Below are 15,473 nucleotides of genomic sequence, written 5' to 3'. Positions count from 1 at the left end.
TTTGGCTCTAACAAGTAGACACTTCTTACATCTACCTTCCATACATGCCATTAATTGTCATGCATGTCACTGTCAATTATTTGTTTTCTAGGTTATTTATTAATTTTCCGTTCCGTGCGTTCCTCTGTTTCTCAAACTATATAAAGATCACACGAAAAATACTCTATTTACTAAACTAACTATTCCAGGACGCAGAAAACAAACCTTTTAATTTTTAATAATGGGTAAAACCTCTAAAGATAAAAGAGATATATATTACAGGTTAGCCAAAGAAGAAGGATGGCGAGCACGAAGTGCTTTCAAACTATTACAAATAAACGAGGAACACAATATATTTAAGGGAGTAACACGTGCTGTGGATCTCTGTGCAGCTCCTGGCAGTTGGAGTCAAGTGCTGACAAAAAAATTGCGTCAAAATGCCAGTAACGTAGAAGACGTTAAAATAGTAGCAGTAGACTTACAAGCGATGGCAGCTTTACCAGGTGTAATTCAGATACAAGGCGATATTACAAAGCTGTCGACTGCGAACGCAATAATTCAGGAGTTCGAAGGTCTTAAAGCTGACTTGGTAGTGTGTGATGGGGCTCCTGATGTAACTGGGCTGCATGACATTGATGAATATGTGCAGTCACAGCTGTTGCTAGCGGCACTCAATATAACTACTCATGTATTAAAAATTGGAGGAGTATTTGTGGCTAAGATATTTAGAGGGGAAGATGTTTCTCTTCTATATTCACAACTAAAGCAATTTTTTGAATATGTAACAGTTTCCAAACCAAAAAGTTCAAGGAATTCCAGCATAGAAGCTTTTGTTGTGTGCCAAAATTACCAGCCGCCTGAAGGATATGTACCAAACATGGTGAATCCATTGTTGGACCATGAATATTGTGATTTCAATCAGTTCACTGGCCCTAACCGGGTCATAGTACCATTTAATGCATGTGGTGATTTGAGTGCCTATGATTCTGATACCTCGTACCCATTGCTGTTAGATGGCCAAACATCATATGAATACAAAGAACCTGTTCAAAGTCCCATAAATCCTCCTTATAAGGAAGTATTGGAAAAAACGAAAAATTTGCAAATTAAAAACACATAGCTTATTGAATGAAGCTTTGCCTGCATCTCCAATGGTGGTAAATAATGATGTGGTGCACATGTTGGGACTCAGGAATTTATCAGAAAATGTCTGTTTAGTTGTCCTTTATATGTGATAATGATTATGCAACTTGTAATAATTATTTTTAAGTTAAATAAATATTATATAACTATTAAATATGTTTTATTTCATAGCATAATCTTGTGCAAAATTCCTTTATGTTATGCAAGCAAATCTTTCAATGTAATCTTGCGTGATGTTGAATTAGACTTATTCAATACCAGTGTTGCTTGTCTTATGCATTGTCTAGTTAGTATTTTTTTTTTAGGACAGTGACCATCTCTTTCATTTATCTCCAAGTATTCACCTAAATAGGTACTAAAGAGCTGGATCCGGCCCGGCGTTATTCTATACCAAATTAGTGTAATAGCGATATGCTTAATTAATGTTAGCCTCCACACATAACTACTCAAAAAACTCTTATTAGAAACGTTCGAATTTCTGGCGACGTGTGATGGCGTGTAATCACGGAGGAAGGTAATGTTACACTCATAGACTACTCTACAGCTCTGCTCTACATTATGGACGAACAACTTCAAATTGTTCAAATTTGACTTTAAATATGGCTACCAAATTTTAAAATGTACCAAATTTTTGAAGTTATAATTAAATTGTAATCAAAATTTTATAGTATGAATTGATTTATCTATATTTTGGATTACAATCGTAAATTATTAGTTTTTCACGATGGGGAAATTTGTAATGCCAAAAGTTCAAGAAATTCTTACGAAAAAGGTAAACAGTCAGGACAAGGCTATTCAATTATCAGAGTAGTAGTGATTAGGCTTTACCAGGTTCTACAATGGCATCCTAAAACCACACACTGACCCATCATTCATCCATCTTCCAAGCCTTTTTCCCAACTATGTTGGTGTCGGCTTCTAGTCTAACCGGCCGCAGCTGAGTGTTTAACAAGGAGCGACTGCCTATCTGACCTCCTCAACCCAGCCGGGACGGGATCTACAGTTTGGGTTCTACAATGGCATCATGAGCTACAAGATAATAATTATATTTTTTATTTTACATCAAGACAATCTACGGACCGAAAAAAGATCCAATATGGGTTACATTGGAAAAAGAAATGCTAGAAAACATCAACAAGAAACCTTACAATGAAAGAGTTGGAAAATGGCTGAGATTTCTCAAGGACCTGAAGTATCATCATTTCTGCGAAGGTGACATGTGCCTTATTTTCACATAAAAAGTGTTCTAAAATAAATCTAACCCTGGAGGTCTAAATTGCGTAGATATGAATACCTATGTAGTAGGTACCTATTCTCTCTATTTATGTACCTTGATCCTACTCTTTTTTTTTCCGCCAAATTATAAAATGAGGTTTCAAACTTCGATAGGTTTTTTAAAAGTTCATGTTTCAAACCTGGTTTAAAGCCGGTGCTTTAACTGCATGTGCAAATAAATCCTTTGACTTTTTATTCCCGAGTAGCTGCCTAAGAAAGTCGGTAGGTACGTATTTTGTTCCAATACAGAAAGAAGTTCCCCCCGAACGAGAGTGATACCGCGGGGTAAAGCTAGTACGTACTGTATCTACTTACATTATAAGTACTCTCCTGGTAAGTGGTAAGTTGAGTTTTCAACCAAGTTGCTAAATTTAATCTTTCAGCTAATAGGAAGGAAAAACGACTTAAAAGAGAAGCTGGCCCTAGATGGTATGTCGAACTTTCTAGTCAGCAGAAAACGGTTTTGTCGCATTTGAAAGAAGATATACACCAAGACTTATTAGAAGATGTACCTCGACGCATGCGCAAAGCTCTGTCAGATCTCGGAATATCGCTTAAAATCCCTAAGAAAGTTTTAATGGATGCGATGGTGGAATGTATTGAAGATCCTGGTCTTTTCTTTTGGAAACTCTACACAACAATTTATAAAATATCTCCGACTGAATTGAGAAAAAGTATGTACCTACAATTATGCTTTGGTACAGTAGATACTATATCTCTACACGTTGGCCTGGCACCTACCTACCTTCCTTTTAATTATGGCATAAACTCAACTATTAAAATGTTTATTTTCAGAATACGACAATGACGCCATGATAATGATGTCCTGCTTGGTTTTCATTGACATTAATGAATGCATTGAGACACTAAATGAAATCACACAAACTGAAAAATCTGCGACACCGGCTCCTAAGAAAAGTAAGTGCACGACGAAAAGTTTTTAGTTAGAGAAACGGAATATTTTCAAACTGTTCAGATTACGATCTTGACGACCTCGATAGCGCAATGGTTACCATGCCGGACGGCCGTACCATGAGGTCCCGGGTTCAATTCCCGGTTCGGTCGACATTTGTGTGATGAGCATGCTTGTTGGCCGTAGTCTGGGTATTATAATATGTATCTATAAATATGTGTATATGTAGCTATATGTAATTTATCAGTTGTGTTAGCACACAAAATTCAAGTTTATTAATAAATTTGCATGGGGCTAACCGACCGTGGGAGAAAAGGTGTCCCGACATTACATTACATTATTATGAGACAATTGATGCAAACCACGATCTCCCGAGCCTTATTCCAATTCTCAGCGGAAGCAGCTAAGTACCAGTATTTTACAAGGAGCGACTGCCTATCTGACTTCCTCAACCCAGTACCTTTTTTGGTACTCAGTATCAGTACCCTTAGTAAAACTGGTGTCAGACTTGCTGGCTTCTAACTACCCGTAATGACTGCCAAGGATGTTGATTTAAGAGCGTGTACGCTCGGCGCGCGATGTCAACTTTAGGTAATTCAACGCAAAAAACCTCGCAGACTAGCGTCGCGGCTGTGTGCGTGCCTATCATACTTCACGTATAGTCACACAAACCATTTTGATCCTTTCGAGTGAAATTGGTAGAACAAAAAATATATTATTTAGTAAATAGTTAATAGCGGGAAAATAGTGTAAGTCTATGGATGTCTAAAATATAAAAGCATGAAAATAGTCGTTAATACTTACACTCTTTTGCAAAAAAATCGGGCACCTATGAAAACCTTGGTTTTGAGGACTTTCTGTATATTACATACAATTTTCAACAGTACTAAATAGTCGACTGATGATTAATGACAATGTTAAGAGTTTCTGTATTTTAACCGATTTCAAAAAAAGAAAGGAGGAGGTTTCAATTAGATTGTTTTGTGATTGTTCTCAATTTGATTGTTCTCGATTTCTCAAAGACGCCTGGACCGATTTGAAAAATTGATTGTTTATATGAATGGTCCAGTCCATCCAGACCGAAAAATTGTGGTCAAATAACAACAATTGCCGGAAAGCCAAATATTGGTGAAGAGCTTGGGTTTACCATTGCAAATAAAGTTTTAAGTTATCTATCCTATATGCTTCAAAAGTTATTCGAGTTCAAAAGTCAAAATTTGGGTACAACCAAAATGAAAAAAAAAAAAAAATATAGCTCGATTGGTAACAGACATCTGCAATAAGTGATTTCTAGCCTAAGGAGTCCGCCATATTGGATTTAGACTCGCGACACATTTTTTTTCGAGTTATTCATAGCAAGCCCTTTCATTTGATACCCATATCGTAGGAATGCATTAAAACATTTTTTCTCCATCTTGGGTATACCGCCATATTGGATATAGAATCATACATTGTCATTAAAACTGAACATTCAAAAAAAATTTCAACTCAATCGATAAAAAAAAATATGCTTCAAAATTGAGCTTTAAATAAAATAGTAATGTATCAAGATTTGTTGGTCGCGCTTGAAATGTACTCTATTCTCGGTATCCACGGCAGAGGTTATTCACCCTACGCGATGTGACGGAGCGACACGTCCTCTCTGTGAAGCCTTGCGGCGGTCTGGTTTGAGTTGACTCGCGTGCAGCGTTTTATAGTAGTTTTAAATAATTTATAAAAAATAAAACGAGAGATTAAATTATAATATAAAGTTTATGTTTTAAAAAAAGAGTTATATTACTATAGTAAATAATTGTTATATTAAATTAAGTAAGATAGATAGGTAAAAAAAGCATTTGAAATTCACAATTTTTCACATTGTTAAAATATTTTTTTCTGAAAGATAGAGACCTAAATCAAAAAATGTTTTCAATTAACTATAGGCATGGGGATTTCGTCTATGAGTAAAAAAATAAATATGATTAGATTTGCCACTGTTTTCACATGAATTTAAGCTTCGAAATAGACGCTGAACGGGAATTTTATAAAACATCTGTTACGTTATAGGGGTTTTAAGTATTTAAACTACACAAATTGAAATTTATGTTCAATTAACTATATAGACAGTGAAATTACCTTGCGTTATTAAAAAATAACATAGTTATAGGATAAGTAGTTACTGAGAAACAGTGGTTTGAAAAGTACCATTTTAGGCCAAATGGCGCGCGGTTGACGTACACGCTCTTAATGATGTGACAGCCGGGACCTACAGTTTAACGTGCCCTCCGAAACACAGTCATTGGTGTCCAAGATATACTTAGAAAGTTCTTACAAACTTAGAAAAGTTGCATTGGTACTTGTCTGACCTGACCGTGATCGATGTTTTGTTGCAGAAAAGAAAAAACCCCCTCAACCAGATGGCAAGTATGGAGAATACTTGCAAAAGTTTCATGTCCCATTTTTCGCTACTCGGTCGCCCAAAGAGAAGGAGACGAAACCTAAGCCCCTTGGTTATAAATTCAAACTAAGAAGTGAAGAAGTAAGTTACTAGTTCTACTTCCTTCATGATTAATTACCTAATTAATTTACTAAGTAGTTGTATTTGATTTACGGTTAATCCTGGAAACATAATGAAAACACATTATTATCCATATTTCTATGGGTGTCTGTTTGGCCTGATCCCTGAGAACCATACATTAGTTAGAATAATGGTTTGCTTTGGGTTACCATCATTATGTAAACATTTCATCTGCCAAACTATCACAGTTCATGAGAATACAGGCTGGTGAAGTGGTGACAAATGGACAGATCAACAGTGGAACCTTAAAAAAGCTATTTCTATTGACTGCCCCGAAATTTTAGAACCAACTGTCGGAAATTAGCTATCCAATAGTGTGAGCGTGAGCTGAATGTGAAGAGCTAAAATGTAACAATTATTTATTTACAGAGTTACGAGAATTTATGTAAGAGCACCACCTTCGTAAGTAATGAAGTTATAATTTGTTTTAAAAACGCCCTAATGCACTATTTTAAATTAATTACGTTTTTAATTTTATAAATAGTTAGAGAAACGTATGGAGAGAAGTAAGAAGGAAAAACAAACCGAGAGAAACACCAATTATAAATTCTGGGAGCCACCCAGTACTTTGCGTTAGTATGATTATATCCATTTCTACAGTTTATCTTCAGAACACTTGCTAAATATTTAAATTATTATAGGCAACAATGACCCTAAGATGGTTGCGTATGTTAACAAACTGCGCATGCTGAAGAAAAAAGCTCGTGCTCGGTTCGAGAGCCCATACAAAAACGTGCAGTACCTGATCACAGGGGTCGCTTTCACCGGTGGAAGACCACATTATTTACTGGCTAGTAAGTATGACCTTCGCCTTCTAGATGCACCCTTATATACTTAAAAAATAAATGATGGAATTTAGTTTTTTTTTATATATCCTTTTAAATATAAATAACTTATGCGAAAGTTATGAAGGACCGCTAGGGGTCCGAGAGTGATCTCACAAACAGGGGCCCGATTCTCCTAAGTTAATAATGTCAAAATCGAATAGAAATCGAATCGCAACATGATCGCAATAGAAGTTTTAACCATATCGGGCATTCTGCTAGAGGAACTGCAGCATATTTGGAATACTGCAGGTAACTTGGAATACTTCGATATCTAAATATATATAAACGCCATCTGAGTTTTTATGCCGTAAACATAACGTCAAACGATACACAAAGCCATACAGCATTAAAAACAGGACGCCATCTTGACATTTCGGCTACCAGCCCCCAGCGAACGAGACGCCTGATTTGAAAACTTTTTCGGTAAGAATACAATCAGTGGTAATCATTTGCTGTAATACTCTAAATCTTTATTGTAATTATTTTAATTGCGGAGTGACCTTGTTAGTTTAAGATATTACTATGACTTTGTGAATATTTCTAGAATTAAAAATTTTACATGCAATTTTAAGTTAGGTTGGTGTGTTGTTAATTTGGAATACCGTGTTTTTTTTGCTTTTCATTTATTTTGGGAGTCGATTTTATTTTTTTGTACAAGTTTCTTTTTTTGTAAAGAATTGGCTCTTTACTGACTATAAAAATATTAGAATTCTATTAGTTTCTAAGAAAAAGTGTTAGCAATTTTCAAAGAAAAAAAAATGAATAGAATTTGGAATACTATATTCCAAATTATCTGCACCCTAAGTCGAATCAATTTTTTGGAGTATTTTTAGTTTGATAGGCATTTTGATAATATATCTGGTATTTTTTATATTTGATTGTTCTCATTATTAAAGTTTAATATTTTGACAATAATTTAATGTATTTTTTATTGAGCTATCCCGTTTCTCCTTCAATTTATTTTCAAAAAACAAACTGGTATTCCAAATATGCTTCACTTCCTCTACTAATAAAAGACCAATCGTATTCGATTGACATTTGATTGGTGTGCAATTGGCCTGCTATTTTTAACCCCCGACGCAAAAACGACGGGGTGTTATAAGTTTGACGTGTCTGTGTGTGTGTGTGTGTGTGTGTGTGTGTGTGTGTGTGTGTGTATGTGGCATCGTAGCTCCCAAACGGATGATCCGATTGTAATGCGGTTTTTTTTGTTTAAAAGGTATGTCAGTCGGGAGTGTTCTTAGCTATGTTTGGTGGAAATCGGTTCAGGTCTTCAAGGTCATCAGCTCGTTTGCTAGATATGATAGAGGAATGTTACACGCTCAGTTTACTTGCAAGTATATGTGGGATCCGAAATTTGAAACACTAATGTCTTTTGGAACCACTGAGCTGGTCTGCTGTTAGGGCACGAAGGTAGGAGACGTAACCCTGAACTGCCTTTTAGTAAACCCATCGAGTTTGGGCTCGTTGAATTTGTCTTGACAAGTTCTCTTCATATTTCTGATTGACGACCTGATGCTGGAAATGGGATGTGGCGGATGAAACCCTGAAATGCCGGAATGAAACGGATAAACCGATTTATATTTTTGCTGAAAATCTAGAATGTCCAAATGTTTCTCAATCTGTGCAATTCTCCCAGAGCCAGTTTGTCATGAGGATTGTTAAACAGCTTCCTTTGGCCGAGATCGCATATAGCGACCCCATCTTAAGATAAAATAAATTAAATGAAAGAAGGAAAAATTAAGGAGCTCCTTTAAAAAGCATGAAATAAAATTAAATTATAAATTTAAAAAAACCCCCGACCCAAAAAGGTACGCAATAATTATGACAAAAGGTTAAAAACGCTAAACCCTATAAAAAGCAAAAAATAACTTTTAACACTACGTAAACTAAATTTTGACGTGTCGGGGGACCGCTTTTTACCTTCATAAATCAAATGATACCTACCTAATTACAAAATTCGTTAAAAAAAAAACACGTATCTAAAGTAATGAATTAGAGCGGTCCCCCGACACGAAAAAATTTAGTTTACGTAGTGTTAAAAGTTATTTTTTGCTTTTTATAGGGTTTAGCGTTTTTAACCTTTTGTCATAATTATTGCGTACCTTTTTGGGTCGGGGGTTTTTTTTGGTGTTTTTGGTCCATACGGTAGTTTGCTGTACAATCATTTTGCAATCGTAAATCATTTGAAGACAAAATGATTCATTATTGAGTGACAGAAAAGGATAAAAACGTTTATTTCAAAGAAAAAATAGCGGAATGCCACATACGCTTCAATCGTAATCGAGTCGGGATTGGATCTCAGTCGAATCGAGTCGAACGTGAATTGTATGACGCTTAAGTAACATTAGGAGAATCGGGGCCCAGGCGAAGTGGAGAAGAAAAAATAAGAAAGCTGCGAAAACCCCACCACCATGTGGGATACATAGCAGGAAAGAGACAGAGAAATATATATAATTATACTTTTTAATTTTACCTTTAGATGTTTCCTTACTGCCAACGGGATACGTAGCTATTAACGAAGGCATCACTATATCCAACAACGAGGCCGTCACTCACATAGACGGCTATTGGAAATACCCGAATGAAGATGAGGAAAAATGCGATAGCACATGTGACTGTATTACTAAATGGTAAGTTACCTGTCTTTTCTTTCTTTCCAAAAACTCTTTTTAGTACTTAAAAGAAAGTATACCCATATAGTGATCCCATGTTTCTAATTTTCAACATTTACCTAATTTTTAAATTAGCTTTACATATTAAGGAAGGTAGGATCGAAATTATTGTTTAGTCTTCAAGCCAGATACTAAGTAGGTGTCAAAATAACTGGTTCAGGCCAGATGAATGTGAAGCTTTAGATAGGTACTTGTAATCTAATTTAAAATCCGCCTTTACCTACCTCTCAGTTAACACTGGAGAAATAATGTTACCATCCTCAATTTTTAGGGAGCCCACCGTAATGGACTACCTAAAGGATTCTAAGTGTAAATGTGGCCATCTATATGATTTCTACAACGCTAGTGCAAAAAATAAGGAAAAGTTTTTCTATCCACCCACTCGACACGGGCCCTTTTGGTTTGATAGAGCTAAAATTTATCAACTAGATCCCATTGAAGACTTCATCAGGGATACTTTCAATGAGGCAATGAAATCCAATGAAACTACGGTAAGATCTTGTCTTGACTTTTGGCCTTGCCTTGCACTTGCATCACCATAGCATTTTTAATGGCCATTCTGGGCTAGTGTTCTCCCACTCACCTACATTACTTCCATAGTCTGTCCTCCAATCGTCCTGGATAAGCATAATTTAATTAATGTTATCTTTCAACAATACATACACCTTTCATTGAATTCGCCTTCTTCATCGCGTGGTTATATTTTGTCGACCTGTTATTTTATGACCTAACATTGAATTTTATTTTACAGCCTGAACCATCAGAGCCTTGTTTAAATGCCTTTGGATTGAAGGAAAGCGAGCTGCTCGCTGTATGATTTTTATTTCTATATTTTTGCTATACCTACTTCATTTTAATTCTTATCTACAACATTATCACGATTTTTCAGGCATTTTTAGCAGATCTTTCTGACTCACCTCTTCTTATTCCTCACTTACCCGAAGCAAATCTACTGAACAACCTTCAGGGGTGGGCCAGAAGCAGAGTAAAAGGCAAAATGTCACCGAAGAAACACAGTAAGTCCTGCGTGTATTTTTGTTATCTTTTGCTGTAGTAACTACTTCTGGATAAAAGTTAAACAAGCCTTCCTAAATAAATGGGCTTTCTAAAACTGAAATAAATCGAACTAGCAATCGTCGGATGAGCTTAGTGCATCCAAGTAAACATTTTTCATTGATTCTAGGACGTCTGCAACTGCAGTCACAGCGGCGATGGCTTGACTTGAAGCACATGGACTTCAGAGCCCGGGCATGTAGGATACCGTTCTCTCTGAAGCAGTTGGCGCATATGAACTGGTCACATCGCCACTTAATACAGCAACTGGTAAAGTTTATTTCTACTGGACGATTGATATTTGAAAAGTCTCACTAAGTATATGATGAAACGAGTGGTTTCATTTGACTTACCGAATTATCCACCCGGTTTTGTAAGTACCTATGAGTAAACGCATGTAAGCGCGACATGTATGAAACGCAACTGTTCAGTAATTTTTGCATGAAAGAGTACCTAACAATCAAAGGATCAGAGCCTTACAAAGGATTTTCCCTATGTCGGTAAAATATATACTTATATTTATGATTATTCACAAAGTTTTTTCTACAGTTCGATGTTTTGATAGAAGACTTTATTACGAGAAACAGGATAAAACAAGTGGAACAAACGCGCCTTTGGTGGTCGACAATGAAATATGATCATTATCCAGGCAAACCATTCTTGTGAGTTAGCTATACTTCTAACACCCGATTAAAAATACGGAAAGTCCCAAAAGTGCTTAGGTACCTGCGCCAAATTTCATCTCAATTAGTTCAGCAGTTTTAATGCGAAAACGTAACGTACTAGATGTTTCTATGAATTCTGACTGTCAAACTTAATACATTCTCTCGTGGTTTTGGAATATTGCTGACAAATAATGGATAATCTTATTTTTCAGAGATATATTCTTTACTTATATGCCCGGAAGAATGAAGGACACCCATCTAATTAACCCCTACAGTGCAGAGCTTACTCCGAAATGGGGAGCTAAAACATGTCCTTTGGGAAACTAATAAATGAGACCAAGTGAATTCGGCGAAAATGAGAATTAGAAGAATTTTGCTCGGTTATGTTTTGTAATTGTTTGAATTTAGGTACTATTGCAATTGTCCATAAAATAAAACAATAAAGAACGAAATAAATTGATTTAAGAGTACTATATTTTTTTATTTAAGTACCTGTGTGTTTATGTAAGTGTTCTTTCCGCCAATGGTTTTGCGCGCTTCCTAAAGGTAAGCGTCCACAGGCCCGCATCGCACGTATCGGACGTATCGCATTATAGCATAGCTATGTACGAGGTGGACAGACGACCTTATAAAGATTGCCGGAAGACGCGGGATGCAGGTCGCTTCCAACAGGTATCTGTGGTGATCAAAGGGGGAGGCCTATGTTCAGCAGTGGACGTCCTATGGCTGAGATGATGATGATGATAGCTATGTATCTGAGTCGTCCATACGATACGGATCTGTGGACGCCGTTGTATGAATTCTTATACAATGCCAGGTAAAATCCGTTATGTGCGCGAAGCGTCCGATACTTGCGATGCGTGCCTGTGGACGCTTACCTTAAGCCACTACTTAAACGGAAGGAGATAAAAATCCTAATTATCTTTTGTCCTCTGTATACTAAGCTTGCTACCCACCTCACCTATTCGGTTCAGCCGTTCTTGAGTTTCAAATAGTGTAACTGTGTTGTGAAAATACGCAAGGCTATCAATAGTAAGGTACATCACTAACCAATGTCCCTGTCAAATGTCACTGGCATTTAACTGTCATGTCAAAGTCAAATCAAAACATTTTCGGTCGAAGTTACAACGCAAGTATATAATATTTAATAAAACATGTCTGGAGGGCAAGCTATTAAAGTAGGCACTAAAATCGTAAAGCCGGTACTCTCCTTAAATCATGGAGAGGCTAGAATGCGAGTGCTGAACCTCTACAAGGCTTGGTATCGCCAAATCCCGTACGTTAGTAAGTAGCCTGTTATGTCATCATTGCTGCTTTGGACTGTTTACTTCTGGATTTCCAATTCAGTCCAATGTTCTGGTCTATTCTTCCCGGACATAGCCTTAATGGGTTGTCCTTTTATAGTTCGACCGATTGATATAATGTTGAGATAAAGTTCCGAACAATTAATAAGGACAATTGCGTTCTAACCTTTACATTACATAGTGTGTATCTACAGATTGAAACAATTATTGTACCCAGAATGCAATTTGTGTACCCTTTCATAATCTCTAAATATTCAATTCAATGTTACAGTTATGGAGTATGATATACCTAAGACAGAAGAACAATGCCGCGCTAAGCTGAAGGAAATGTTCATGAAAAACAAAGATGTAACCGACATCAGAGTCATTGACATGCTTGTCATAAAGGTATGACTTTATTTTAGTTACCCATGAAACACGTTAGAATATTTTCAATAAATCCCATCCTCTTATTATACAGCACTATGCTTGCTCAGTTTTTTTTTTTTTTAACTCTGCATAATTAATGGATTATTGGCAGGATACTTTGGCTAATAGCAATTTATAATGTACAAGCTTGCATGACGTTGTTTGGTGATTAACTGAACTTCCCAAGCCGGTCTGCATGTAAGAACCTCCTATGTTGAAATATTGTAGTTTAGTTGTTTTTGGTTTTGATTCTTAACAATAAATGAACAGGTCATTTTCATCTGCATATTAGTCAAATCCATCTTATACAAAAATTACACAGTTTGAAGGTAACTTTTATACCTGTTTCTATATTCTAGAAAATATGCTACTTATTTTCACTATTTGTATGCCTAGCTAGTGCCATACTTTTTTTTTCAGTAAAACACCATACATAATGTTGAATTACAAGTAACCCTGTATGAAATCATTGAATGTAAATAAATCACAGAAATTGATCACTGAACAGGGTTCAGCCGACTAGGAATAGTTGCTTTTAAAAAGAAATTTAAAAATATGTTTGAAAAAAAACAAGAATATGTTTTTAAATGTTGATAAAAAATAAAAATAGTTTTTAAGTTGTGTTCTAACACTTAGATATATAATTTCCAGGGCCAGATGGAACTGAAGGAAACTGTAAACATGTGGAAACAGAAGGGTCACGTGATGGCCTACTTCAAGCCAACCGAGGAACCTAAACCAAAAGATTTCCTTTCTAAATTCTTCAACGGAAATGAATAAACTGTTACAATCTAGCAAATGTAAATAGTTCTACCATCTAAGTTTAAACCATGTTACAAAATAGAGAATTCAAATCATAATTTTTGTAGTTTTAATACATATATTTGTTATTGTCTACTTGTATTTCTGTTTTATTCCCAACTAAATCTATAATCGGTATATGTACGAATGGACACTTACTAATTTAATGTAGGTAATCATACACTGCTGGATTTTTACATTTATAAACATACTACCTTTCGCCGGAACTCTTTCCCGTACATGGACAAAAAGTTTAATCAAAGCTTATCCAGTTTTTGCTTGACAGAGGAACAAACAATTCACAATCTTATAATAATATTTCAAAGTAGGTATGTATTAAGGTACCTGCAGCAACAACCACAGAGAATATCCTTAATAATGTAATTGTTATAATATGTTGCTCTATCTCATCAAATACTTGAATCATGTTTATAAATTATTACGAATGTTGCGATTATTTATTACCTTGAGAGTGCCACAGGGCATTACGCTGAGCCCAACCTACTATTTAAAATGTTACACCATAAAGGTTTTATATATCTATCTAGGCAGTAGGAATTTTATTCATTATTTTTTATATGGATCTCCTTTCCCCCGTCAAGTGTCATTTTCTACGGGCACTCGAATTTATCAAGTATAGCTCTGAATAAAAAAAATCATACATAATCATATAAATACTAAAATAACGAAATGGTTGTTGGCCGAGCTGCAACAAAGGCTGTGAGGCCTTTGCTGTCCAAGGAATTCTGTGAAGCACGCAGAAGGGCAATCGGATTGTACAGGGCTTTTTACAGATACATTCCTTACATTCGTAAGTGCTAAATATACCTACCTGGGTATGCTCTATCTCTCTAAATCATAAGTAGGTATTGTTAATTAAATAGGTCTTGCCTCAATTCCACACTAGATGAAAAAGAACTAGCGGAGGACGATTTGGGCCAGCTTTGTCAAAATCCCTGACCGTGATTACCTACCCGACCTGAGGGACAAAAAACCATTCTATAAGGCCAAGGTGATAAGGTCCTATTCCTAGGTTTATATTACATTTAATTAACGAAACCATTTAACTTTTAGTAACTTTCTACGATATCACGAAAAATGAAGAAGACATGCGTTGGAAGTTGAGAGAATATTTCTACAAGAATGCCTGCATTACTGACGTTCGAGTCATTGATTTGTTGGTTATCAAGGTAACTTACCTATCAATAAATTAGTAAGCACCTCAACCTAGTTAATAGAGCTCAACCTAGGTAATTTAGGAAGTAGTAGGTAAAAAATCGCGCCCAAAGAAGTCGGTTACAAACAAACATACAAACATACAGGTGAAGCTAATAAAAAGCGTGTAAAAAATAGGTACCTGCTCCCACCGTTGTCCCTTACCTATACCTACTCTCTATCCGTAAGTGCTGCACAAACAGGTCTGAACACCTACCTATAACAGTTCCTTTTACTTTCAATCTGCATCATGGTGGGTAATTAGGTACTTAGTAACAGGTACCTACCTAATTGGGTAGTGGCGTCAAGCGCAACTGCTGGGCAAATAAGTATCTTCCTATCTGTATCGCACAAAATGCTAGGTAGATATTTGTGCTTCACTTTAACAAGTAGGTAACACTGCACACTAAATTCCCTGTTACAGGGCTACTGCGAACTCAAAGAAGTAACTAATCAATGGCAGCAGAAGGGTCACATGATGAGACACTGGAGCCCGACCATTGAGCGCAAGCCAACTGATTTTCTTGGGAAGTTCTACGCAGGTATAGATTGAATACGAGATAAAAATATAATATGTTGTTTGGTATTATATAATTATTAATAAAGACGAAATTCAAAATTAAATTGTCACTTTCACTTGCGTAGACTAGTTTCGGGT

At 36.0% G+C, this 15,473-nt stretch overlaps 4 protein-coding genes across 5 annotated transcripts; all 4 read left to right on the top strand.

Moving 5' to 3' along the window:
• Positions 1-107: 107 nt before the first annotated feature.
• On the top strand, positions 108-1,276 carry LOC110375898 (tRNA (cytidine(32)/guanosine(34)-2'-O)-methyltransferase). Its single transcript, XM_021334185.3, has one exon. The coding sequence runs from the start codon at positions 221-223 to the stop codon at positions 1,097-1,099; it is 879 nt and encodes a 292-aa protein (XP_021189860.3). The 5' UTR covers positions 108-220; the 3' UTR covers positions 1,100-1,276.
• A 415-nt stretch (positions 1,277-1,691) lies between these two features.
• On the top strand, positions 1,692-11,557 carry LOC110375903 (uncharacterized). Of its 2 annotated transcripts, XM_021334193.3 has the most exons (15): positions 1,693-1,894; positions 2,190-2,334; positions 2,781-3,071; positions 3,193-3,315; positions 5,683-5,828; positions 6,237-6,269; positions 6,352-6,439; positions 6,509-6,661; positions 9,177-9,327; positions 9,641-9,860; positions 10,121-10,180; positions 10,259-10,385; positions 10,553-10,692; positions 10,972-11,084; positions 11,300-11,557. In XM_021334193.3, the coding sequence occupies exons 1-15, from the start codon at positions 1,847-1,849 to the stop codon at positions 11,412-11,414; spliced, it is 1,953 nt and encodes a 650-aa protein (XP_021189868.3). In that variant the 5' UTR covers positions 1,693-1,846; the 3' UTR covers positions 11,415-11,557. The 2 variants fall into 2 exon arrangements, with proteins under 2 accessions (XP_049694398.2, XP_021189868.3); XM_049838441.2 differs by lacking the exon at positions 10,121-10,180 and having other exon boundaries at positions 1,692-1,894.
• A 608-nt stretch (positions 11,558-12,165) lies between these two features.
• LOC110375902 (NADH dehydrogenase [ubiquinone] 1 alpha subcomplex subunit 6) lies at positions 12,166-13,694 on the top strand. The gene is made up of 3 exons (XM_021334192.3): positions 12,166-12,371; positions 12,663-12,778; positions 13,451-13,694. The coding sequence occupies exons 1-3, from the start codon at positions 12,242-12,244 to the stop codon at positions 13,577-13,579; spliced, it is 375 nt and encodes a 124-aa protein (XP_021189867.2). The 5' UTR covers positions 12,166-12,241; the 3' UTR covers positions 13,580-13,694.
• A 145-nt stretch (positions 13,695-13,839) lies between these two features.
• On the top strand, positions 13,840-15,439 carry LOC110375879 (NADH dehydrogenase [ubiquinone] 1 alpha subcomplex subunit 6). Its single transcript, XM_021334164.3, has 3 exons — positions 13,840-14,411; positions 14,675-14,790; positions 15,240-15,439. The coding sequence occupies exons 1-3, from the start codon at positions 14,291-14,293 to the stop codon at positions 15,366-15,368; spliced, it is 366 nt and encodes a 121-aa protein (XP_021189839.1). The 5' UTR covers positions 13,840-14,290; the 3' UTR covers positions 15,369-15,439.
• Positions 15,440-15,473: the final 34 nt, after the last annotated feature.

The sequence above is a fragment of the Helicoverpa armigera genome, chromosome 8 (genome assembly GCF_030705265.1).
Source record: "Helicoverpa armigera isolate CAAS_96S chromosome 8, ASM3070526v1, whole genome shotgun sequence".
Taxonomy (NCBI): Eukaryota; Metazoa; Arthropoda; class Insecta; order Lepidoptera; family Noctuidae; genus Helicoverpa; species Helicoverpa armigera.
This window is presented reverse-complemented; position numbering and strand designations above follow the sequence as displayed.

Coding starts and splice junctions, on each gene's coding strand:
- LOC110375898 (XM_021334185.3), top strand. CDS start 221: ATGGGTAAAACCTCTAAAGATAAAAGAGATATATATTACAGGTTAGCC.
- LOC110375902 (XM_021334192.3), top strand. CDS start 12,242: ATGTCTGGAGGGCAAGCTATTAAAGTAGGCACTAAAATCGTAAAGCCG. Junction 12,372..12,662: donor TCGCCAAATCCCGTACGTTA/GTAAGTAGCCTG, acceptor TCAATGTTACAG/TTATGGAGTATGATATACCT. Junction 12,779..13,450: donor TTGACATGCTTGTCATAAAG/GTATGACTTTAT, acceptor TATAATTTCCAG/GGCCAGATGGAACTGAAGGA.
- LOC110375903 (XM_021334193.3), top strand. CDS start 1,847: ATGGGGAAATTTGTAATGCCAAAAGTTCAAGAAATTCTTACGAAAAAG. Junction 3,072..3,192: donor TCCGACTGAATTGAGAAAAA/GTATGTACCTAC, acceptor GTTTATTTTCAG/AATACGACAATGACGCCATG. Junction 6,440..6,508: donor GGAGCCACCCAGTACTTTGC/GTTAGTATGATT, acceptor AAATTATTATAG/GCAACAATGACCCTAAGATG.
- LOC110375879 (XM_021334164.3), top strand. CDS start 14,291: ATGGTTGTTGGCCGAGCTGCAACAAAGGCTGTGAGGCCTTTGCTGTCC. Junction 14,412..14,674: donor CAGATACATTCCTTACATTC/GTAAGTGCTAAA, acceptor TTTAACTTTTAG/TAACTTTCTACGATATCACG. Junction 14,791..15,239: donor TTGATTTGTTGGTTATCAAG/GTAACTTACCTA, acceptor TCCCTGTTACAG/GGCTACTGCGAACTCAAAGA.